The following is a 25,461-nucleotide window of genomic DNA, read 5'->3' as shown; positions in this document are numbered from 1 at the left end:
TCCCACCGGCCACCGTCCTTTAATACCCCACAAGGGGAAGTCAGGACCAGATGCTCCTTCCTAGTCCAGACTGCTGGTCCCATCCTTTCTGTTGTTATTTCCTTCGCCCCAAAACTTTCCTGAGGGCTCCTGGGTCTCCCCTCTTGTCCGGGGACCCTCTCGTCTTTCTGGGGTCTGACACCTGAGGCAGGGAGGGCATTGGAGAGCCAGGAAATGGTGACCTCTTCATTTGGGATGGTGTTTTTTTTTTTTTTTTTGGTCTCTTTCTTTGTTCCTTCTATCTTGCCGCTCTGATTTGTAATGATCTTTAAGGAATTGCTGATGATTTAAACGTACGTTGCCGCTGTGTTTTAACTTGTAAAGGAGAGAGGGGACCCCCTCTTCTTTCCCTTTTCTTTAAAAGGTATCCATTCATTTACTTAGGTGGTTTTCCAGCTAGCTAAGCTTGCTTCCTTCTTTCTCCCTTCCTATTTTGCTCCCTCCCTCCCTCCCTTCTTTCCTTTTTCTCTTGGTAAGAGGCCTCGTTCTGAAAATGAAATCTTATATTCAACCTCGGTGTAAAAAGCAGATGAAAATGAAGCTATGTGGATTGAAGAGGGGGTGCGGGCCAACCTGCTTGACTTCCCCCGGTGGTTTCTTCTTCTTCTTCTTCTTTTTTAATACATTTATTTATTTATTTTTGGCTGCATTGGGTCTTCTTTGCTGTGCGCGGGCTTTCTCTAGTTGTGGCGAGCAGGGGCTACTCTTCATTGCGCTGCACGGGCTTCTCATTGCGGTGGCTTGTCTTGTTGCAGAGCACGGACTCTAGGTGCACGGGCTTCAGTAGTTGCAGCACATGGGCTCCAGCAGTTGTGGCTCGTGGGCTAAGAGTGCAGGCTCAGTAGTTGTGGCACACGGCTTAGTTGCGCCACAGCATGTGGGATCTTGCCGGACCAGGGCTCAAACCTGTGTCCCCTCCATTGGCAGGCAGATTCTTAACTACTGTGCCACCAGGCAAGTCCCTCCCGGCGTGGCTTCTGAGGCACCCTGGAGGTCTCCTGGGGTTCCACAAAGCCTCATTGGAAAGCTAAGCTCCTTACTTGGTGAGAGAACCAAGGCTTAGTGGAGACAAGTGCTGTCCCCAAGGCCCCCAGCGCCTTTCTCTCAGCCCCACTTTCTGCAGGGCTGGGCTGCTGTGAGTGGGGTGCAGTGGAATTAACAAGGGCTCAGAACCAACAACCAAAGCGTGAGCCCCGACTCTGCACATCAGTAGCTGGGAGGCCATGAATAAATGAGAACTTCTCTGCCCTGCAGGTTCTCAATGACAGAATTTAGGAGGGGTTCATTGACACAGCGTACCTGAAGCAGCCAGAGTGTGGCGGCCACCTAGCACCTCCTAGGGGCTCTGCAGGTGGTAACTGTTTTTATTAAAGGAGCTGATGAAGAGGGACCCACAGTCGAACAGACTGAGGATGACAGAGAAGGCCCTTGAGAGAAGGGCAGTGAGGTTGAGTGAGAGGAATTGCAGGTTGAGTCCTGGGCCCCTGAACTCTTTCCACTGTGCCCAGAGAGAGAGTCATAGCCCTGCCTGTCCTCACTGAGTTTTGGGGTGCATTGAGGGGTGGGGGGCGGGGGATGGAGCCCAGATTCGAGCTCAGTGCTGCCTGAGTCATTGGTGGTATCTCCCATGTCTTGGCAGGAGAGGCAGCAGGAGGTCGGGGGAGAGGAAGCGGGTGGTGGGGCTTGTGGTTCTCATGTACGTTTTTTTACTGCAGCTGGTGTTGCAGCTACTCTGACAGTCCTATTATCACATGCCTTGATGCTTTGATAAAGATGCCGAAGTTCTCTTCTTGGCTGTGCCCAGTCATGTGGGCTGAAGATAAAGTGCACCATGTGCTTTCCTTGCCCTTGGGGTCCCTGAGGCCTCTCGGTCTGTAAGAGCACGGATGTGTCAGAGGGGAAGGACCCTTGCCCTGCGATCTGGTAGATCCCCTTCCGGAGAAGCCTGGGTCCAGCGTCACGCGACTCAGATCACCTGGGATGATGGCCTCTTTCTGGAATTTTCTGATCTGGACTAAGCTCTGTTGCTTTCGTTGCCATCGCTATTTTATATTTTGGAGGCAGCACGCTACGGTGGGAAAAACTCTGCACAGGAAGATGGGAATCAAGAAACCTGGGTTCTATTCCTGGCTGCTCCAGTAGCTCATTATTTGGTCTTGGGCCTTGGTTTACCCATCTCTTAAGTGAGAGAATTTGATGATCGAAATATGTAGGGTTGCATTCAGCTCTAAAAGTTCTATATCGTTTTTTATTTTTCTTTCCTGTTTACGGGTACTTCGATCCAGATTAAAGCTGTAGAGAAGATGACTTTGCTGGATCTTATGTACGGTTGTTTTATTGAGATGTTATCATGTGCTATTCGTTGTGTAAGGAACTTAAAATTATTATCTTACTTAATCCTCACAAAAGCCCTGGTGGACACTTTTGTTCCTGTTTTGTAGGTAAGGAAATTGAAGCTCAGAGATGTTGAGCCTAGTATTTAAGGCTCAATGACTAGCATGAAGGGAAGCCAGTTATAGAACCCTGGTGGTCCTGATGCTGCAGAATCGATCTTCTCGACTAAGCCTTTGTGTGAGCGCTTTCCGCGGAGGAGAACACACACTTTAGACATCACGCCTTTACAACTAGGTGATGGGGCAACTGACACTTATTAGGCACTGCTGTGTGCCCTGTGTTGTGCTAGAAGCTTTCCACGTATGAACTCTTCCAAGCCTCGTAAAAGTCATAGAGTGTATGGTGTTATTACCATTTACGGGTAAACTCAGGTCAGCGAGGGACTTGACAGAGGTCTCACAGCCAGTTATTGGTAATAACAGGTTTTGGACCTCGGTTGTGGGGGACCCAAGACTTCTTTTTTCCCAGTTCACATGTCCTCTCACTGGAGGTGGCCCAGGCTGCCCTGTTAGAGCCTGTTCAAAGCCAACATGTGGCCATCTTGGGTGGGGAATCCCTGTACAAATGCCAGGGGTCTCAAAAGTGCATGTGATGATGGAGGGCTAGGGGCCTGTGTCCCATGCTTCAGGACACACGTGTTCCCAGCTTCCAAAACCTTCCCTTAGTCCATCCCACGACGGCAGCCTCATCCCATTTCCATAGCACGTGTACCTATTTGAAGAAAACTGAGTTGACACCCTCATGTGTGTCTATACACACACATACATGGCATATATCCCCTCAGTGGGGGTCTCTACAAGACCTCCAAAGAGAGGAAACTCAACAAATGCTTGTTAACTCACCTTCCTGGAGGGAGACCAGGTTCCTATTTTCTAGTGAGGATCTCCGAGATCCTTTTTGGGAGATGGAGCTCTCTGGAGGCTGCTGAGAGGCCCAAGTATTGATGATAGTTGATAAAAGGAGCATTTTATCTCACACTTTAGAAACTGCTGGGTGGATCCAGGCTGCCGGTCTCTGGTAGGGGTTATTTATTCAACTAGAATTGATTAAGTTTCCGTTACACATATAGCGTATAGTAAGTGCTCAGTATACATGCGGAATAAGTTAATTAATGACAAGTACAAGTAATTTTATTTTACTTATTTATTTTTTTGGGCCACTCCCCATGGCTTGTGGGATACTAGTTCCCCGAGCAGGGATCAAACCCAGGCCCTCAGCAGTGAAAGAGCAGAGTCCTAACCACTGGACCGCCAGAGAATTCCCAAGTACAAGTAATTTTAATTACAAGTGACAGAAACCAGTTAAATGAACAAAACACAGCATTACAAGAATACTATTGGACTCATTGAAAGAATACTGGGGAAGATCTATAGAACTAGCTCTAAGGCATGGGGTGGGTTAGGGAGGACAGAAACAAGGGTAGCCCTGGGAACCAAGCAGGTATCTCTGTTGGGTGCTGCTATAGGTTGACTCGGCTCTGTTCACTTCACAGTTCAGAATCCTCAGGGAGCTTGGGTGGTGATTGATAACCTTCCCAGAATCATGTGGGGAAGGTCGGGGTTATCTTCACAAAGGGAGGTGTTCTGGGCAGGCACACACTCAAAGTATCTTCTCCAGTGGGTACATAAGGCAACCCTGACCCTCCAGGAGTTTACAGTCGGTGGGGAAGGATAGATAAGTGAAGGGATAATTAATAGAGGGCTGGGATTGATGCTGTGGAAGGTTTGCACAAAATGCACTGGGAGCTCAGGGAGGTTTTCAAGTTTGCATGGGGGGTCGGGGAGTGTCAGATCAGGGAGGAGTTTGTTCGAGATTGAGTTTTAAAGGCTCAATAAAATTTTGCCAGCTGGACAAATGCATTTTAGGAAGAAGTCCTTGTGTGACAGTTCAGCAATATGAAAGAATGGTGTGTCCAGGAAGTGCTAGGAGTTTCCAAGCGCCTGGTCCAGAGATGCATCGTAGAGGGAGAAACGTGGGCGGGACTGGATCTTAAAGGGCCCCGTATGCTCTGTTAGGCTTTGGGACTTGCAATCCTGGGACTTTCAGTCCTGAGAACTATCACTGAACGGCTTTAAGTGGCAAAAGGATGGGATCAGTCCTAAGTTTTAGGAAGGGGACTGTTGGGGGCTGTAGCAATGTCCTCAAATTCAGTTCCTTTGAATGTGGCTATTAAGCTTGGGTTGCTGATGGTTGCAGACAAGCCAGAGAATGAGATTACAGAGGATCCGGTCAGAAGAGGCTCCCCAGATGGCTGGAGAGTCCCAAATTTCCGTGGGAATTCCCAGTAACTCCATCTGCTGTAGCAGGTCTGGGGGATGGTAGCAGGGGAAGGAAAGAGGCCCCTGGTGGCTCTCCTTGCTAGTGGAGTTCCCATGTTGAGAGTGACATGTCTTGGCTAAGGAGGCCAAAGGCCACTGAAGGGTGTGGAGAAGCAGGTGTCGAGGGGTTCACCCCCTCCCCACCTCCACTCCCAACAACCAGGTCTTCCTTGCTTAGAGGTGGGCTGTGTGTAATGCAGCAGTCGTCTGGGAGGAGCACCTGGGAAGGATGCAGAAGCCGCCGCGGCCCTTTAGCTGGGTGGGAATGGAAGCACTTCCTTTACATAGCCATTTTGTGCTTTTGTAGAGGTAGCTGAATGAGATTATGAAAGCCGGGGTCCCCGGGGGTTGCTGGGGGCTGCCGAGAGAGCTTCCTTTTCCCCATAAACATGAGCTCTGACAGGGAACAGCACACAGCGCTGTTTCCTTTGCAGTAGGTGGTTTCTGAAAACAGGAAAATGTGTGCTCCTTCTGTGATGATTTGAAGCTAGTGCTTTGGAGGAATTGGGACTGTCTTAATACAGATCCCCGGTACAGTAGGTCATGCCTCTGAACGTTGTGGAGAAGAGTTTAGGAACATATGGTCCAAATCCAAAGGATGGGCTAGAATCTGCCTGTCTCCAACATTTTAGCTGTGTGACTTCGGCCAAGTTACTTAACCTCTCTGTTTTACGTTCTCCAACTGGAGTGAGTTATAGTAACATCACCAATACCACCACCACCAAAACATAATATTTACTGAGTAGTTACAGTATGCCAGGCACTGTGCCAAAGTGTTTTATATTCATTAGCTCATTTATCTTGTAAACGAACCTATGACGTAAGTGGTGTTCTTATTAGCACTTTACAGATAAGGAAACCTAGGCACAGCCAGTTTAGTAACTTGCTCCCTTCTTCCCCTCATCCCCCTGTAAAGTATCAGTAAGTTTGGAGCTAGGATTTAAACTTAGACAGTGTGACATCAGAGTTTGATACATCACAGAGCTGTTCTGAGTTTTAAAGGAGATTATGTATGTAAAATGTTCACTACAGATACAGCTCCCAGTCTTTAGGGAGCATTCAGTGCTGTTTGTTATTTCTGGTGCTTTTGGTCTCACCCTCCTTTTTGTCTCTCACAGAAGCAGCTGACACAGGATGACGATGCCGATGAGGTCGAGATTGCTATTGACAACACAGCTTTCATGGACGAGTTCTTTTCTGAGGTAGGTGCCCTTCCGGTATTTTTTTTCTGAATGGACATAAGGAAACACAACTTCCTTAGTAAAGAATAAAACCCCCCAGATCTTTCAAGGGTAGCAGAGGAAAGTCAGTCTTTTGCTGGGGTGGAATGGACACACCAAGAAGTTACACGGAGAGTTTCTTCAGTACTTGGGAGGATTTTTAATCTTACCGAGAAAGTCAGGAGAAGGTAAATTATATATATTAAAGAGGTGCTTTTAAGGTCTTACGCTACATGACAACATTTTAATGATATCCTTTCTTGCCTGAATTACATAGTTTAAATACAGAACCAACCCTGAGGGCCCAGCCACAAGTGTGGGGGAAAAAAATGCATTTCATTGCATTTTTAGGCCTGTGATTCAGGAAGATCAGAATTGTTGTTTCCAAAAATTCAATCCCTTTGACTCCTCTGGTGATAACTGAGAAACCAAGAAACCACCAGTTTATTTTTTTCGAAATTCAACAGAGGCAAACATGGGTGTCCCGTGTGTACAGATTCACATAGTCTTTGATGTAGAGGGTCCTGTTGGAAGGTGCTGTGGTAGACAGTGATGGGAAGCTTGGGTGGGGCGTTGGGGGGCGTTGTGTATCATGGACAGAAACACAGCCTTTGAAGCCAGGGAAATGTGGGTTCAAACCTCAGCCCTGTTTCTGACAGCTGTTGATCTTGTGAACGTTTCCTTAACAGGCTTGGTTTCCTTATCTGTACATTGGGATTGATAATGTAATTCCCCATAGGGCTATTAGGAGGATTAAATGGGTTAGTGTTTCTGAAACATTCCACGTAGCATCTGACGTACATGTGTTTCAATAAAACCAAACCAAGCCACAAGAAGTTCCGGCACTGAAGTTTCTGCCACCATGTTATGGTTTCTTTATTTAGGCTTTTTATTGCATATATAAAGGGAGTCATATTCTTCTTGCAGGGGAGGTGTGGGTGCTTCCTGTCATCCGGATTGTGAGTGTGGAAAAGCCACCCTCTAGTTCTTTCCTAAGTGGAGCGGAGCGGGACGTGATGGCTTATGCCAGTTCATCTGTGAGAGTCACAAGCAGGTTTCAGAGTGAACTTGAGTGTGTGCTGACCTGATTGGGAAGTTGGCTGTGAATACTGCACAGATCCCCACCCTCTCCATGGGTGGGTCCATCTCTTTGGTGGAGGAGTCATAGTCAGATCAAACAATGCTTGAGTTTTGTGAGTCCAGTATTGTTCTAGGTGTGGACTGTGGAAGGAAGAGGTCTTTCTGTTCAGTGCTGGGGGTGGACTTAAGGAGATGCATGACATCATTGTCGCTCATTCCTCTGATCTTGCCTTAGAGAACCAGTTACATTCACTTCTTTCCTAGGATAAGGATTCTTCTCCATTAACGGTGTCCTACCTCTTTTCTGAACCCGTAAGAGGGGCCCTGAGAGGCAGTCCTCCTTGTGAGGTGGGAAGATGGTGGGCCTTGGCCTCCAAGACCTGGTCAGAGTCTATCCTCAGGCCTTTAATAGCAGTTAACCTTGGTCAGGTTCCTTAACCCGGCTGGGTTTTGATTCCTGCTCTGGAAACTGGGAATGGCAGTACTTAACCTTTCAAGGCTGTTGTGAGGATCACATGAGATCACATGAAGATTGTACATCTGGAAAGCATCATCTGAACAGAACCGCGCCAGATGGATGGTAGTTATTTGGGGCGACTTAACAAGGTCTCGAGGGCTGTTGCTTTTCTTATTGCTTTCTCTTAGTTAAATGCTTTTCTATCATTTGGGAAATAAAAAAGCCCTATCATATTTAGGGTGGAGAAGGGGACCGCGTGGTGGGGTGGAAAGAGCATGACTTTTTGGACATAGTTCCCTACCTGCCACTAACTGTGTGATCTTGGGCACACGCCTTAACTTTTCTCTAAGTCTCTGTGGGTTTACCTGTGAAATGGGGAGGAAAATGTTCACCAGACAGATCTGTTGGGGATGAAAGGAGCCAGCACTCAGAAAGTGCTTAGAGAGGACTTAGGGAAATGTTACCTGCCTCTGGACTCATGTAGATAGAGCACAGGGAGGATCAGTGTTGACGTGGGGCAGAGGCAGGAGGGAGCCCGTCATGGAAAGAGGTTGTGCAGGCTCTGGCTCCCCACGGATCCCGGTCTAAATTTCAGCTCTGCCCATTACAATGGTATAGCTTTGGAAAAGTGGTTTAGCTGCTCTAAACCCCAGTTTCCTCTAAAACAGGCCGAGCGGTATTACCTGCTGGTTGTTATAAACATAAAATGAGAAAGTATACGGAGGTACCCGCACGGTGCCTGACCTCCAGTAAGTATGTCTTCAGTAAATTTTAGTTCTCATCAGCATTCGGTTCCCCAGTGTATTTGTGAATAAATAGACCACAAACTTTACTTTAGAGAATGTGGTCTGGAAATATCCTTGAAGGTGGGTTAAAGTGCATTCCAGATAATAGGGATTTGGGGAAATGAAAAGGTTTCCCTCTATATGTGTCTAAGGAATACACCCAGTACCTCCTGCAGGATACATTGATAGCTGTGTAGATTTCTTGGGGATGCACTCTTGTGATAAAAGGTACCCTTTGGACTGCTTTCAGCAGGTAGGTCACCCCTGGTTATTTGCTGAGGACTGATGGTGTGAATCACAGCTTGGTGAGAGAGGCATTTGCAAGGTACAGATGAAGTCGCAAGATCAGGATGTTTTCAAAATGTGCTTTGCCCCGTAAAACTCAAGTGGTTTCTCCAGCCTCCCGGTTATTATAGAAAAGAGTTGACCCTGGGGTGTTTAGGCCTCCTTGGCTGTTAAAAAGCCAGGGTCTAGTAAATGATAAACCTTCGATTTTTTTGTCTAATTTGCAGTTGTCTCTATTTTCCTTGGTCTCTTTGTTCAGTCGGCAGAGAGTGCAGAGTTTTAGAGGAAACAGAACCTGCCTGAGAGGGCAAGATTGAGAGATGGAGTCGGCCTGCTGTGTAACAAACCACCTTACCAGTTAGTGGGGTGAAGCGACCACTTTGTAATTCTGATGGCTTCTGTGGATTAGGGATTCAGACAGGGCCCAGTGAAGGTGGGTTTTTTTTTGTGGGGGGGGGGGAGGGCGGGGGCTGTGCCCTCGCGACTTGTGGGATCTCTCAGTTCCCCATCCAGAGACTGAACACGGGCCCCAGCAGTGAAAGTGCTGAATCTCTTAACCACCAGACCACCAGGGAGCTCCCGGAGGTGGGTTATTTTTGCTACACAGTTTCTGGGGCCTTGAGTAACCAGTCTGGAATCTCAGAGACTTTTTTTTTTTTTTTAATATTTGTTTATCTATTTATTTGTTTGGCTGTGCCGGGTCTTAGTTGCAGCACGTGGGATCTTTTAGTTGCAGGTTGCAGACCCTTAGTTGCAACATGCCAACTTTTGGTTGTGGCATGTGGGATCTAGTTCCCTGACCAGGGATCGCACCCGGGCCCCCTGCACTGGGAGCACAGAGTCTTAGCCACTGGACCACCAGGGAAGTCCCTGGAATCTCAGACACTTCTTCTTTTTTTTTTTTTTTTTTTGCGGTACGCGGGCCTCTCACTGTTGTGGTCTCTTCCGTTGTGGAGCACAGGCCCCGGACGCGCAGGCTCAGTGGCCATGGCTCACGAGCCCAGCCACTCTGCGGCACGTGGGATCCTCCCGGGCCGGGGCACGAACCCGCGTCCCCTGCATCGGCAGGCGGACTCTCAACCACTGCACCACCAGGGAAGCCCCTCAGAGACTTCTTAATTCAAGCATCTGGTGCCTGAAGTAGGGTGAGTCAAAGGAGCACCTGTACTTGACCTCTTTCTGTGGCACGGGCTCCTCAGCATGACCAGCTCAGGTCATCGGTTTGGTGGAGGAGGCTTAGGGCTCCAAGACAAGCATTGTAGCTGTGCAGGTCATACAGCCCATTGCTTGTATCGTACTCTGTTGTCGAAGCAGTCACAAGCCCGCCAGATTCAAGAGAGCAGTACAGAGATACCACCTCTCAATGAGGAGATTGAAGAATTTGTGCCACGTTTTAAAACCGCCAGAGTCACAGCTCCATATGCCATCATCCTACACCAGCATCGCAGGCAGTGGGAGAGCAGGCAGCTAGAAAAGTTCAGAAATCCTTTGATCAGGGAGGAAAACTACCCAAATCCTCCACCCTGACTTCCCCTGGGGCTCTTTGGCCAGCAGTGGATCACATGGTCATGGCCACTCTTTTCTAGAATGGAGATCAGGAAAGTGAGAACTTAGCAAAGGGGCAGGCTTGTCAGGATTGCCATAGAACTGATCATGATTCATCCTCTGGGGCCGGCAACATTGCTGCCCAAACAAAATCAGAGTTCTGTTAACAAGAAAGGGCAGGGGCAGGTGGGGATGGCTATTTGGATGGCAGTATGAGATGCAGAAAGATTACTGTGATCAAACATGTTTGAGAAACACTTCATACTCTTTTCCTCCCATGGAGATTGAAAATGCACATGAACTTATTAAAGATTCTAAGAAGTCCCATAATAAAGAAACCTGGTTAACTTACCTATCTCAACACTTATTTTTTTCATAGAACCCTTTGTGACATGTAACTTCGGTCAGCAAAATGAATGGATTTCAGAAAATGCTATTATAAAGTTTTCTTTCTTGGATGTGCTTAAGAAAGGTGTATGAGGCAATTCGGCAGTGGTGTATGAAGCAAGCTTACCCCTGGAGTTACTTATATTCATGTATCTATCCATTGAACAAACTTCTGCTGAGGGACACCATGTGCTTGGCATAGTGATGGGGGTCCAGGCATCTGAGGGGAACGAGACGGGTGGAGCAGTGGCTGGCTAGCGGAAATGAGAGGTGAACAGTCTTGTGATCTTTGTTAAAACGAAGATCCTCAAAGTGGATGTAACTTGGAAATCTAGGCATTAAGTTGAATCTAGCAGGTTAAATACTCTCCAACTCGTTCTTGAAGTAGCATCTTTGGATGACTAGGTGAGCTGGTAGGTTCTGCGTCTCTGGGCTCTTTCCATAGGCAGGCAGGAAGCCCTTGCCGGTCATTTGCCTGTTTACCCTCCCTGTACTCTGCTCTGTATTGCAAGGTACTCATTGCCCAGGTTCCCTTGCCAACTGGCTTTTGGTGTGTTTGACCCAGGGGAGGCACCGCAGAAGAGTCAAGTTCGGTGGATGAAGCTTCGGTTTTCCTCCCAGACGTATCTCCTCCACGGCCTCAACTTTCCCTCCATAGACCCTCCTCCGTGGTCCTGTTCTGCCGGTTGACTCCACCATCGTCTGGCTCCCATCAGAGGGGCCCTGGTGACCCCGCCTTCCTTCTTCGTCCCTCCAGCCAGCTGTTGCTCATTTCCAGAGGGCCTCACCATCCTCTGTTTGGCTTCTCAGCTCTTGTATCTCTGTGTCAAGAATTCCCTGTATTTTCCAGTGCGCAGCTAGAAAAGCTCACAAGTCCTTTTCACGAGGGAGGAAAACTACCCAACCTACCCAATTACTTCGGCTAAAATAACTAGATAGGTTTTTATTTTCCTGACCCTACTTTGAGTGATGCAAAGCCCAGATACACTTAATTGATTCGAGGTGATTGTCCAAGACTGCTACTTTTCACTGGTCAGTATAGCTCTGAGATCATCTTTCTTTTCATTCGTAAAAGGAGAGTTGACATCCTACGCTCAGTCTTGCTAAAACCCCTTGAGGGACTTGCCTTCTGTTGCTTGGCTGACTGAGACCTTTCTCTGTCCCTCGTCAATGTTCGTTTTCCAAAGCAAAGCAGCAAACAAGTCAGGGAGGACTTCACCGAGACCTTCTAACACAAGGACTGTTTCGGATTTTGCTATTTGGGGAGAAAAGTAAAGGTATATGAATTGTGCGAAGCGGGAGTCATTTATTTGACCCTTACAACCCCATTACTTTTGTCACCTTCAAAAGGTGACATATAATAAGTTTTCAGTAAATAAATATGTAAGATTTAATGCCTAACTTAAGAGGTACCAGGCACCTGGGAATTTAGGGGAGGCAGAGACATTTTAGGTAGAAGAGGCAAAGCCTTATACCTTACCCCACGGCATCTGCCAGTCTCCAAAGTAGTACTTTCTCTGCTTTTAGATTAGATTACATCACATTACATTACACTGGATTAGATTCCACTGGCTAATTAGGTCCAGAGGGAAGAGGCCCTCCATGCCTTGAAAATAACTCCCTCCTTTTAGTTAGATGATGGTGATTAGTACGGTCCTTCCTCGGTGTCTGCGGGGGTGGGGGGAATTGGTTCCAGGACCCCCGTGGATACCAAGTCTGTGGACGCTCCAGTCTCATATAAAATGGCATAGTATTTGCATATCATCTACACACACCTGTATACTTTAAATCATCTCTAGATTACTTATGATACCTAATACAATGTAAGTGCTCTGTAAATAGTTATAAAGACAATGGAAAGGCTATGTTAAATAGTTTTGCTGGTGTGATAAATTTGAGTTTTGCTTTTTCGAACTTTCTGGAATTTTTTTTTTTCCCCTGAGTATTTTCGATCCGGGGTTGGTTGAATCCATGGAGGCAGAACTTCAGGATACAGAGGGCAGCCTATATACTGTGGTAATTATAGTTGGTTCCATGAGGCAGACACCCAATGTGAAGAGTGGTTGACTTGCTGTCCTTACTGGATTTCCTTGGGTGGCTACTGACGTCACAGAACATGTTGTTAACATGAGCACTGCTGTGAGGATTAAATGAGACATTGCTCGTAAAGGCTCAGCGTAGTACCTGCACACAGTAAACGTGCAATAGTTGCGGGCTATTTTTGTCTTTATCACCATGTGACGTTTATTGAGCGTGTACTTTGTGTTAAGCCTTTGACATATCTTATCTCATTTAATGCCCACACAAACTCTAGGAAGTGGGAAATATGATAATCCTCGTTTCACGGATGAGAGAACTGGGGCTCAGAGAGGGTAAGTGGCTTGTTCAAGGTCAAAAAACTGCTAAGGGGCGGAGCCAGAATGTGAACCTGGTATGATTCTAACTTATTTTCTTAAACTGTGCTATCTAGATTGCCCCATTACTGACAAATCGTTGAAAAATACATTTTAAAAAGTAACAAAAAATAAGTGGGCGTTGGGGATGTATTAGCTGCAAATTTATCATGGCGATAAAAAAAACAAAAACTTGCAGATTGGTTCCCTCCGTCAGCAGCTTGACTGAGTTGCTTGAGCTCTCCTTGTGTAAAAAGCTCTCTACAGGGAGCCTTGGTTGGAGAACAAAGAAATAAGGCACATGATGTGAGTCAAGGGTAATTGAGCCTGTCTCACAGAACTGGTGAGTGGATCACACACATTCACATGACACAGGCTGAACACACACGGACCTGGGAGAGAAGATAGAGAGCTTCCCTGAATACACACGGACCTGGGAGAGAAGACAGAGAGCTTCCCTGAATACACATGGACCTGGGAGAGAAGATAGAGAGCTTCCCGTAGGCGATTCTTGCACCTTCACCTGGTTCGGGAGACAGGGTTTGGATTTCACAGTTGCCTTGGTTCAAACCTCGGTTTTGCCTCTTCCTGCAGTTACGGCCTTTATTGACTTCCTCAATTTCTTTGAGCCGCAGTGCTCTCGTGCGTAAAAAGCAGAGAGTGACGGTGACGTCACAGACATCCAGTGAAGGGTCTTGTTTCTGGGACAGGTGTATGTTAAATCGGGTTTAGTTCTTAAATATATTATTGTGCAGAGTAATGTCAGTCTATTTAAAACAACCCCAAACAAACACACAGACAAATAGCACTTGAACTTTTAGATGCAGCCCTGGCAGATTTCCCGCCAGCCCTGTCCCCCCACCCGGCCCCGATCTTTGGTTGTCTGGCAAATGCACAAAAGGAAATTAATTGCATGTCTACCTGCTACCATGAAATACTCTGAAAGTCACCTTCGAGAAAAACTAACACTTCCAAGAAAAAACAGAGACACAAAGTTTAAAGAAAAAAAAGCTCTGTGATCGGCCAGTTGCCCATCCTGAAGTCCTGAAGGGCTTCTGAGGTTATTTGGTGAACTGACTGAAGTACTAGATTACTAAATCACAGACCCTGAAATACCTCCAAATGGTGAGGTGGTCGAGGACAGAGGGAAGAGAGCAGCTGCCATGGGCGGAGGATGACTGGAGGCGGGGGTGGAGGCCCCAGGCCTGGAAAGTTCTGTGGGCAGGTTGAGGACGGAGCCCGGAGGCCCATTTACCATCTGGTCTCCAAGTGCCTGGAGCGACTCTAAGCTTGGGGTCCAACAGTCTCATCCTAAAAACTTCCTACCTCGTCTCCCTACCGCTGACCCAGCTTTGGGGCGGGATGCTCTTCACTTGATGAAATAATATTCCGGGAGCTATTTTCTAAGACATCCAGTCTGTTGAACATGCAAAACCTTAGGCCTCTGGCTGCTTAAGAGAGGGTGATTCGCTCCGTTGTTAAAATTCATTTTAAAATGGCGAGGACATGTTATATTCTAGAAAGTCTTTTTTCTCAGTCCTGCTTTTTTTTTTTTTTTTTTTGGTGGGGGGGCGCCCCCTTGTTGTTGTTTCCCCCTTCGTTGCGGAGCACAGGCTCCGGACGCGCAGGCTTAGTGGCTATGGCTCACGGGCCCAGCCGCTCCGCAGCATGTGGGATCTTCCCGAACCGGGGCACGAACCCGTGTCCCCTGCATCGGCAGGCGTACTCTCAACCACTGCGGCACCAGGGAAGCCCCTCAGTCCTGTTTTATACAATGTAATAGCTCTGGCATGACAGTCACGTGATGGACATGGAAACGTGGTGTGATGCACTGACACTTTAGGAGTTGCAAGAGGAGCCAGTGTTTGATGGGAGAGATGAAGAGAGAGGGAAGGGTAAGGTGGCAATTTCTTGGGTCCCCCGAGGCCCTGAGTCTGAGGTGGTTGCACCCCTAGAGCCACCAGTGTTCACCAGTGATAACACAGGCCTTTTTGATAGCTGGGTAGTCTTGGGCTGCTGCTGAAAGTGAAGCAGTATGAAGAAGCCGAAAACATTGTCTTAGCTCTAATGGAAAAAGCACCCCAGTCGGACTCTGGAGAGCGCTGTTTGAGCGCTGTGCCTACCACCAACCTGTGACCTATGACCTCTTTAAACTTAGTTTCCTCATTTCAATAATGGTCTGAATGCAGTGCCGTGGATTGTTTCGCCAGCTGTGAAAATGCTTCACAAATGTGTGGGTAGCTACTTGTATTTGTATTTACACTGATGATATTATTAGACTGAAAATGTATTCTGTATCTTTCTTTTTGGTTTTTCTGTTTGTTTGGTTTTTTGTTTTGTTTTGTTTATTCTGTATCTTTAAGCAAGTAATTCCATTCTCAAACTGTGGTGCTTCAAAGCCAATATATTGGGTTGGCCCAAAAGTTCGTTCGAGTTTTCTGTAACGTCTTATGGGAAAAACCCAAAGGGACTTTTTGGCCAACCCCTATTTGTAGAGGGTCAAATCCCCGCTCCACTGTCAAAATTACTAATTTGAGGGGTAGAGAACTCAAGTTTTATTTCTTTGTAATTTGGAGAGTTGTGATCAGGGTTGTTGTTGTGTTTTTTTTTTCTTTAAGTGAATTATTCACCAGAAGGAAGGGCTGCCGGAAGCTGCATACTGAGTTGTATTTTCGTTGTATCTCAGGTGTTAAGATCCTACTCTTTGGCATTTTACAAGATTTCTGTTTGTTGACTGTGGCCGTGTTGATGTGCCCCTCATTGTGGAAGTGAGGCAGGTAGATGTGGTGGGTTTTGAGGTCTCTCTGGCATGTGCTGCTCCCTGCGTATGCACTGGTACCGCAGCAGAGGCCGTGGTGCCGGGACAGCCGGTGCCTTTGAAGAGGGAGCCGAGGCTGAACTGAAATGCTCAGGCAGCAGCGTCCTGGGACGGTGTTCCATCTGGGAATGAGGCGTGGCTAGAAGTACTTTCTGATACACACCTTGTACAGTTAGGAACCTCAGAAATGGGCAGAAATGGTCCATGGCTTGAGCTCCTGGGTCTTGATCATCTAAGGCGATCAGCTAGTAAAAGGCGTTTCCCCAGAACACATGTCCAAGAGAAGCTCAGCATGTCCTGAGATGGTCATTGCTTCGTCTCTCTCTCTCTCTCTCTCTCTTCTTCATCTCTGTTTCTGTCTTTCTCTTCCTCTCATTCTTCTCTCTGTGTTTCTCACTCTCCAGGTTCGTTCTCTCCCTTTCCCTTTCTTTCTTTCCTTTTTCCCTCTCTCCTGTCCTCACTTTCTGCGGCTCCACTTTTGGAGGAGCTGGGGATCTGCCTGGTAAGGTTTCTTGACCCTTCACTCTGATTATTCCTCGGGAGTTGTCCTGGCCCTCCTTGACTCTGGCCGGGATCTTCCCATCCAAGGTGAGTAAACGTATTCCTCTCAGGGAGCAATGAGGACGGGTCTTCAATGACTGCTCTGTTTACGTTCGTTTCTCTGACTATGGAAAGGGTACTCACTGGGCTCACTGGTCCTCAGAAGACATTTCCTGTCACCATCTTATTCCACAAACCCAGAAGGTGGGCAGGGAGCTCTGTTTTCATCTCAGTCATGGCTATATTCTTCCTCTTGATGACAAAGGCTATCATCTTTCTAATTATAGATCGAGGAAACTCGACTCAACATTGACAAGATCTCAGAGCACGTGGAGGAAGCTAAGAAGCTCTACAGTGTCATTCTGTCTGCACCCATTCCAGAGCCAAGTGAGTGTTGACTCAGGGCTGAATCACCCAACGGTGACCCTTGGCCACTGGGGCTGGGCCTTGGTTTCCTCCCTCTGTGAGCAGCAGGGGAGGGGGTGTATTACCTTCCCCTAACATATGTGCCATGTCATCTCCCGTCCTCCTCTACCCTCTCCTGGTCACTGCTCTGCTGCTGTTACCTCTTCTCTTCATGGTCCAACCCATTTAGCCAAACTCTCCTCTCCTTCCCAGCTAGTCCCTCTCATGACTGGCAACGGCTCTTACAGCTGCCGACATACCTCATCTCTGTCCCACCCACCACTGCCCCTGTGCTATTTCCTCTGCCTGAAATGCTTCCCCAGTACCCCCCTATTTTTCCACGAGGTGTTTTTATTCTGTAGTTCTGGGGTAGGATGCCAGGAAAAAAATGCCTTTTAAAAATAAGCTTTCTGTGATTCTAATGACAGATGTCTTGAGAGCCCACCAGGATACATACTGCTGTGGGCAGTGGGCACCTGAGAAAGCTCCCCACCTCCTCTGTTGATTGTTGTAGCTGACTAAGCTCTCAGTCTCTTCTAACTGACTCTGCCTGCATTTGTTTATCCAGAAACCAAGGATGACCTGGAGCAGCTCACGACTGAGATCAAGAAAAGGGCCAACAATGTCCGGAACAAACTGAAGAGTAAGAAAGGAACAAAGGGAGCCGGCGGCACTCCCACCATCCGTCTCACGTCCGGGGTCCAGCTCTCCTGGACCGGAACTCTTCCTGGCGGGAGTGACACCACCCTTGCCGTCTTTGCTTGTGGTCTGGGCACTGTCCCTGGAATGACCTATTAGAGCCCCAGACAGTTTACGTGCTCTCGAGTCCTGACTGTGGTTGAGAGAGTCCAGAATTGAAGTTCGGAGATGGGAATGAAAGTGTGCTTTCAGCTACTGGGTGTTCGGGCGACTTGGTCCCTTAGCTTTTAGTCCCTCGACTTTTCTCTTCCTGGTCCCATTTCCTTCCCCAGCACCTACGTCCATTTGAACAGTGATGTTAGTGATGTATGGATGCCAGATGGATTATAGAGTCTGGAGACATTTCTTGGGGGCCACGTATCACCCTCCCTTCACCCCCGTGCCCGCCCCTCAATTTAGGGCATTGTTCAGTGAAGCCACTGTCGTAGATTCAGCTCCTCTGGGGGCGCAGAAGGTTCCTTAGTTCCACGGCTACCATCTGCATTCTTGCCGCATTGTACTTGCTGACAAGGCATACTGTTGGTCTGAGAGTGCACGCAGCATCGCTCGCCTAATTTATCATTTCTTCCCCCCAAACAGCCTGTACTGCCTGTTTTCATGCGGGTGGAGGTGGAAGTCGTTAGTGGCAGCTTCCAGTCGTAGCCGTGATCGTGTGCCAAGGCCTCTGTGTGCATTCTCATTGAATTTTCACATTGGTGCTGCTAGGGGGGCACTGCTGTTTATTCCATTTTACAGACGAGAGCACAGGAACACTAAGAGAGGTTAAGTGGCTTTTCCAAAGTTACATGGCTACTAAGTGGCAAGGATTTGAGTCCGAGTCTCTTAGTGACGGAGACTCATGCTGTTAACCACTGTGCCGAGAGGTATCCAAGGAAGAAGACCCGGCAGTAGTAAAGGTCGTGGAACGCGTGTCCCGTGGCTCAGGTGTGAGCTGACCTTTTGAGACTGGACCTACCTGCTGTTACGTCTCCTGGGCCGGGTGTGTGAGAGAGAGAGAGGAGGCCGCACTGCACAGTGTGCTTCTTGGAGGAGAGCAGCAGATGCGTTGCTAGAATAACCTCCTCTCCCATCCAGGCATGGAGAGGTGTATTGAAGAAGACGAGGTCCGGTCGTCAGCAGACCTTCGGATTCGGAAATCCCAGGTGAGATTTTCCCTGGTCTAACAGCCATCTAGTCCAATCTTTTAATTTTTTTTTTCTTAACTGTGGAGTCTTTTTAATTAAAAAAATTTTTTTTTAATAAATTTATTTATATTTGGCTGCATTGGGTCTTTGTTGCTGTGTGCGGGCTTTCTCTAGTTGTGGCGAGCGGGGGCTACTCTTCGTTGCGGTGCACGGGCTTCTCATTGCAGTGGCTTCTCTTGTTGTGGAGCACGGGCTCTAGGTGTGCAGGCTCCAGTAGTTGTGGCTCACGGGCTTAGTTGCTCCACGGCATGTGGGATCTTCCTGGACCAGGGCTTGAACCCATGTCTCCTGCATTGGCAGGCGGATTCTTAACCACTGTGCCACCAGATCAGTCCCTTTTTAAAATCTTTATTGAAGTATAGTTGATTTACAATACTGTGTTGGTTTTAGGTGTACAGCAAAGTGATTCGGTTTTGCATATATATATATATATATATATATATATATATGCTTTTTCAGATTCTTTTGCATTATAGGTTATTATAAGATATCGAATATAGTTCCCTGTGTGATACAGTAAATCCTTGTTGTTTATCTATTTTATATATAGTAGTGTATATCTGTTAATCACATATTCCTCATTTATTCTCCCCTCTTCCCCCTTTGGTAAGCATAAGTTTGTTTTCTATGTCTGTGAGTCATGTCTGTGCTTCTGTTTTGTAAATAAATTCATTTGTATTATTTTTTAGATTCCACATATAAGTGATACGTTTGTCTTTCTCTGTCGGACTTACTTTAGGTCCATCCATGTTGCTGCAAATGGCATTATTTCATTCTTTTTTATGGCTGAGTAGTATTCCATTGTATATAGTACCACATCTTCTTTATCCATTCCTCTGTTGATGGACATTTAGGTTGCTTCCATGTCTTGGGCTATTGTAAACAGTGCTGCTATGAATGTTGGGGTGCATGTATCTTTTCGAATTAGAGTTTTTGTCTTTTCCAGATATATGCTGGGGAGTGGGATTGCTGGATCATATGGTAACCCTATTTTTAGTTTTTTAAGGAACATTCATACTATTCTCCATAGTGGCTGCACCAATTTACATTCCCACCAACAGCGTAGGAGGGTTCCCTTTTCTAGCTGTGGAGCCTTTAAAACAAAAAACCACCAACAACCACTGTTTGGAACTCAATTTGAGGAACTGATGGAGGGGAGCTGCTCAGGTTGAAGTGGGGGACAGGGCTGAGTCCAGCTGGTGGCCCCTCTCACACTGTCCTCTAAGGAGGTGCCTGAGGCTCCCAGAGCACTGCTGAGGGTTTAGTGAGCCTCTTTGGTTTACAGGTGAGGAAACTGAAGTCTTCTCTCTGAAAACTGTTGGTCATTAGTTGTCCAGTTTGGAGTCAGGGTGTTTGGTGGTCATCAAAGATATGACCCTTGTTGTTGAACTGGCACGGTGCTCAAGGAGCACAAGGAAACTATGACATAAGACCCACAGGAGAACGTGTATGAAGACCGGATCAAATGCACGTGCTCCCAGCATCAGACGATCTCGGGAAAGACTGGGGTGGCCAGAGGAGGCTGGGCCTTGGTGGGCAAGATGCCAACATGGACAGGCTCGGGGAGAGGTTCTCCTTAGAGGTATGGGGGCAGGAGTGGTGTGTGTGGGTGCCTGGGTGGGTTGGTAGCAGCGGGGGTGGGGGTGGGGGTGAGGGGCAGACGTGAAGAGAGCAGCCTGTCTAGAGAAAAATGTTTGTCATGGGATAGTGGACGTTGAGTTTTTGGTAGAGAACATAGCACCGTATTCCAGAGGCCTTTGGCTGCAGTCCAGGGAGTTTGGAGCTGACTGAGTAGCCTGTATGCATTTACTTTGGGTTGCAGTTTGTTAGGAGGATAATATGGGAACCATTTGAAAACTGGATCAGAGTGGGAAAGAGGCAAGAGGCAGGTGGGTCTCTAGTTGGGTTTTGCAATGATTTTGGTCTGAATTTGCCCGGTGGTAGTTGGTTTGAAAAAAGCATAGATATTGGTGATTTTGCAAAGGAAAAACCAGTAGGGCTTGATGCTGAGAGGTGAGTAAGGAAAAAAAATGATAAAGATTTGAGTTTAGGCACCAGAGCCATTGACTTGAAGGCACTGAGTTAGAAGCACGAAAAGTTGGGGAGGTCAGTTCTTTGGATGTAGGAGGGAGTCCGGCAGCTTTAGAAAACAGGGCCTCTGAGATTCACAGGGTATCTCCTTTGGCCTCACAATTACTATAGGAGTTCAGCAAGACAGGTTAATAGATACTGAAAACATGCTTTGGAAAGGTCAGCCGACTCTTCCAATGGTGTAAAGTTAGGAAACCAAAAAACTGAGTCTTGTACCTGGTCTTTGTTTTTTGTTTTGTTCTGTTCTCGTTTTTATACAGTTTTGAAAAGTTACTTTCCATTTACAGTTATGACCAAATGTTGGCTGTATTCCCCGTGTTGTACAGTACATCCTCGAGCCTGTCTTACACCCAGTAGTTTGTACCTCTCACTCCCTCACTCCGATATTGCCCTCCCCGCCCCACTGGTAACCACTAGCTCCTCGTTATCTGTGAGCCTGTCGCTTTTCTGTTATATTCACTAGTTTGCTGTATTTCTTAGATTCCACATATAAGTGATATCATACAGTATTTGTCTTTCTCTGTCTTATTTCACTTATGCCTCCCAAGTCCATCCATGTTGCTGCAAATGGCCAAATTTCATTCTTTTTTTTTTTGTGTCTGAGTAGTATTCCATTGTAGATATCTATACCACATTTTCTTTGTCCATTCATCTGTTGATGGACACTTAGGTTGCTTGGCAATTGTAAATAATGCTGCTGTGAACATTGGGGTGCATGTATCTTTGCAAATTAATGTTTTGGGTTTTTTTGATATATACCCAAGAGTGGAATTGTTGGGTCATATGGTAGTTCTGTTTTTAGTTTTTTGAGAAACCTCCATACTGTTTTCCAGTGACTGTACCCGTTTACATTCCCACCACGAGTTGTCCCTGGTCCTCTGGTTCCAGGACCAGTGCTGCTGTAGATGAGGCTGCGTAGGGGCTGGGGTTCTGTAAGAGTTGTGGACCTTCCCCTCCCTCGCCTCCTGGGGGCTCACAGCATTTGACCTTGCTCCCACAGCACTCCGTCCTCTCCCGGAAGTTTGTGGAGGTGATGACCAGATACAACGAGGCCCAGGTGGACTTCCGTGAACGCAGCAAAGGGCGAATCCAGCGGCAGCTCGAGATCAGTGCGTGTTTGAAGTTTGGCCTGTGCCCCTTCACCCTTCCTGCCACGTGCTTGTCCGTTCCCAGTCGTGTCCTCCCCTCTCCCAGGGGAGAGGGAGCAGTAGCCCCGCTGGTGGCTTCTGCCTTCTCTTTTGTGCCCAAGCTGGGGACAGGCCTCACAGCACTGGTGCATCCTGGATGTTGCGTCTTAGGCTGAAAGAAGGCTCGGAGTTACCAGGCCCGAGTCGTTTGACTGCCGTGGGAGCCAGCGTTTCTGCATCCAGAAACTTGCTACACAGCTGCACTCCTTGGGGCTCATGACATCTTTTGCTGCCTGTTTGACAGCAGAGAATGGTGCTAGTTGCCGTGAGGAATAAAGAAGTTACTACAGCCACGCCCTTTAGGAATCAGAAACCGGACTGCAGGGCCCCACAGGGCGGAAAGTGCTTTGAGCGCAGGAAATGAACGAACAAGGGCGCAGGCAGAACAAAGCACGCGTGTTCAGGAGGGCGAGGCCGTCCAGGGCCTGGGAACAGGGCGCATTTGGGTGGAGCAGGGTGAGGTTAAGGCGGATGGAGGGAGGGCTCACCCAGGAACTGGCGCCTTGTTCTGAGGCCCTTGGACTCCGTGGTGGAGTGAAGGGGGCCAGGAGACATTCTGAGCTGGAAAGGAATGTCATCAGACATGGGCTTCAGGAAGGTAACTGTTGATAATGTTGAGGACGGATTGGATTAGGGGAGAAATCCAGAGAGAGGAGCGTCAGGAGGCTTGTAAGGCCATGGTCTTCAGGGTGAACTTACTGTATTCCCATTTTCAGGGAACTTTTTTTTTTTTTTTTTGCGGTACGCGGGCCTCTCACTGTTGTGGCCTCTCCCGTTGCGGAGCACAGGCTCCGGACGCGCAGGCTCAGCGGCCATGGCTCACGGGCCCAGCCGCTCCGTGGCATGGGGGATCTTCCCGGACCGGGGCACGAACCCGTGTCCTCTGCATCGGCAGGCAGACTCTCAACCACTGTGCCACCAGGGAAGCCCTTTCAGGGAACTTTTGAAATGGTGAGCATTGATCTTATGTTTGATGCTCTCCTCCTTTTGTTGTAAAGCCGGCAGGAAGACAACAGATGGGGAGCTGGAGGAGATGCTGGAGAGTGGGAACCCTGCCATCTTCACCTCGGGGGTGAGTGATGGTGGGGGCGGGCTGGGCTGCAGAGGCCGGGAGGGCGGGGCGGCGGGAGCCCCGCAGGGGTGTGGTGAGGCTGCGGCGGGCCTGACGGCAGACGGTCGGTCTCTTGTGCGGCCTGGCCTAGATCATCGACTCTCAGATTTCCAAGCAAGCCCTCAGTGAGATCGAGGGACGGCACAAGGACATCGTGAGGCTGGAGAGCAGCATCAAGGAGCTTCACGACATGTTCGTGGACATCGCCATGCTGGTGGAGAACCAGGTAACAGTGGGTGCCGCGTGGGCAGGGAGGAGAGGAAGCCCGGGGCTTCCCGAGAAGGGCGAGACGGGACTCCTGGAAAGCCGGGTGGGGTGGGAGAATCGTTGGGAAATTGCGTAGTAGATGCTGACATTTTGGGCAGTCGCAGCCTCGTCATTCATGCCTGTTACTTCGGCCTGGAGGTCATTTCTAATTAATACGGGGTTTGATGTGCTCTGTCAAGTATCTGGTTCCCTCCAGCCTCAGGACCGTGGTCTTTTTTAAATTAGAGATATGGGCTCTTAATGGTGATGCCTTAAGACAATATCCTGATAGGAACTGTTTCACTGGTGACACTGAAAACATGGGGCCTTTTCCCCCGTTTATGGTGAAAAGTTAGGCTTCACAGAGGTTTTTGTATTTTTCCATTTTTGTTTTTTCTTCTGTATGTGTGTTTTTCCAAAAATGTTGACAGTTTTTGCTAAGGAACAGGAGCAGACAACAGAAGGATTGAAGGGACAGCGAAGTGGTATTTACAGAAAAACTGGGAACTCTCACAGTGCTTAGCTTGAGAGTCTGTTTTGTCCCGGGTAAGCTTGCTCAGGGGTGGATGGCTCTGTCCCCAGCATATGGTATCAGTGTCACAGAGTCACACGTCTCCTGGTTCTTACGATGCAGTTAAATTCGCCACTGTGTCATGGTTTGGTGCCACTATTACCATGAACTCCCAGTGGCTCTGCCACCTGGAGAGGATTGAAAACTGCTTCCTCTGTAGAAGGAAACCTAACTGAAGCCCGAGCACCACTCGGCTGGTTTTGACATCAGTTCCCTGCTCTGGGCTCGGGGGCCTTTCTTCCACCCCCTTGCAGCCGTTGAGACCATTTCTCCTGCCCCTCCATCCCTACCCTTCTGTTTTCTCCCCACACTGCCTTGCCGAGGAACTGGTTTGAGATTCAAGTGATGGTAAGTTCTGTTCTCTGTGTAGAGACTGCCATAACGCCATGGGTTGGGTTGAGGAAGGTCTAGGTGGGTGAAGGGAATTCCCATCCTAAGATGCACAGAACTCAACTGGAGAGACCAAACTTCTGGTCAGGAAGTAATAGCCGGGCAAAGGTTGGGAATCTTATTAAGAGACTGCTGTCTCTTAACCAGATAACTCAGGTAAAACCAATGTCTGTCACTTACGGGACCTGGGAGTACCTTAGAGAAAGCAACTGTTCCCACCTCAGCTATCTATTGAGCACCTGACGTGTGCTGGGCACTATTCTATAGTAGTGAATGAACTCAGTTCAGGCCGAATGAACTTGGTTCAGGTCTGAATGACCAGGAAGAAGCCAGCATCCTGGCGATGCCCTAAGAACATGAGATAGATGTATTGGGTTGGCCAAAAAGTTGGTTTGGGTTTTTCCGTGAGATGTTATAGAAAAACCCAAACGAACTCTTCGGCCAACCCAATATCTTGGCTTCTCTCTTCACATACTTAAAAAAAAAAAAAAAAAGTGGCGGGATCCTTCAGGATATCCCAGGCATCTAGACAGTGTGCTCCAGGTGCCCAGTGCAGTGCTTGTCACAGAGAAGTAACTGAGTGAATGTTTCTGGAATGAGTGACAGCCACCAAGGCCTGGGGAACCATAGGTAATCACGGGGAAGTTGTACAAGTTTGCCCCACAGAAGGCTGCATGTTAAAGTTTCCAGATGCTCTTCTTGGTGCTGAAAAGAAAGAGAACCCCTTTCTCATGTGAGCTAGGACTGTCCTGGGGTGGCTTTCCTGGGTGTGACTAGCGTCTGTCCTTTGCAGGGTGAGATGTTAGATAACATAGAGTTGAATGTCATGCACACGGTGGACCACGTGGAGAAGGCTCGGGAGGAAACAAAAAGAGCCGTGAAGTACCAGGGTCAGGCCCGGAAGGTGAGCCTCTCCTGCTGCCTTCGGAGAAGAGAATCCACTGTGCGCGCCGTCTCTCGCTCTTTCTCTCCTCCCTCTCCCCGTCCCTCTTTCTGCTGGACCCACCTCTTGCGTCCGTGGAAAGGGAGCCATGATTGATCGTATTGAGAACAACATGGACCAGTCAGTGGGCTTCGTGGAGCGGGCCGTGGCAGACACCAAAAAGGCTGTCAAGTATCAGAGTGAAGCTCGGAGGGTGAGCCCTTAGTCCCAGCTGGACCGACCGGCTTCTCCTCCCTCTGGTCGCCCCCACCCATGTCCTTGAGCCCGTGCCTTCCCTCCGTCTTGGCCTCATCCAAAAGCCTACCTCAGCTTCCCCTAGAGAATAGCTGCCCTTCCTTCCCAGGGGTGCCTCGCATGGATCTGGCTCACGTGC

The 25,461-nt window shown here is 48.2% G+C and overlaps 1 protein-coding gene across 12 annotated transcripts in view; it reads left to right on the top strand.

Moving 5' to 3' along the window:
• STX3 (syntaxin 3) overlaps window positions 1-25,461 on the top strand; it is a 44,600-nt gene that overhangs the window by 11,283 nt on the left and 7,856 nt on the right. For 8 of the 12 annotated variants that reach the window (XR_003434434.1, XR_003434433.1, XM_027114604.1 and 5 more), the window contains exons 2-9: window positions 5,870-5,953; window positions 16,549-16,648; window positions 17,235-17,309; window positions 18,440-18,507; window positions 21,641-21,749; window positions 22,826-22,899; window positions 23,030-23,164; window positions 24,939-25,049. Coding sequence is in view for 10 of the 12 variants with exons in the window: in XM_027114604.1 (XP_026970405.1) it covers window positions 5,870-5,953; window positions 16,549-16,648; window positions 17,235-17,309; window positions 18,440-18,507; window positions 21,641-21,749; window positions 22,826-22,899; window positions 23,030-23,164; window positions 24,939-25,049 (756 nt within the window). In the remaining 2 variants the exon portion in view is untranslated. Of the gene's footprint in view, window positions 1-5,869; window positions 5,954-16,548; window positions 16,649-17,234; window positions 17,310-18,439; window positions 18,508-21,640; window positions 21,750-22,825; window positions 22,900-23,029; window positions 23,165-24,938; window positions 25,050-25,170; window positions 25,282-25,461 lie in introns of all 12 variants that reach the window. The other 4 variants (XM_027114608.1, XM_027114609.1, XM_027114607.1 and 1 more) reach the window with 2 other exon arrangements.

This window comes from Aethalodelphis obliquidens, unplaced genomic scaffold (assembly GCF_003676395.1).
Source record: "Aethalodelphis obliquidens isolate GAN/ISIS:26980383/991018 unplaced genomic scaffold, ASM367639v1 scaffold14, whole genome shotgun sequence".
Taxonomy (NCBI): domain Eukaryota; kingdom Metazoa; phylum Chordata; class Mammalia; order Artiodactyla; family Delphinidae; genus Aethalodelphis; species Aethalodelphis obliquidens.
The sequence above is the reverse complement of the archived record's forward strand: the minus strand, read 5'-3'. Positions and strand labels throughout refer to the sequence as shown.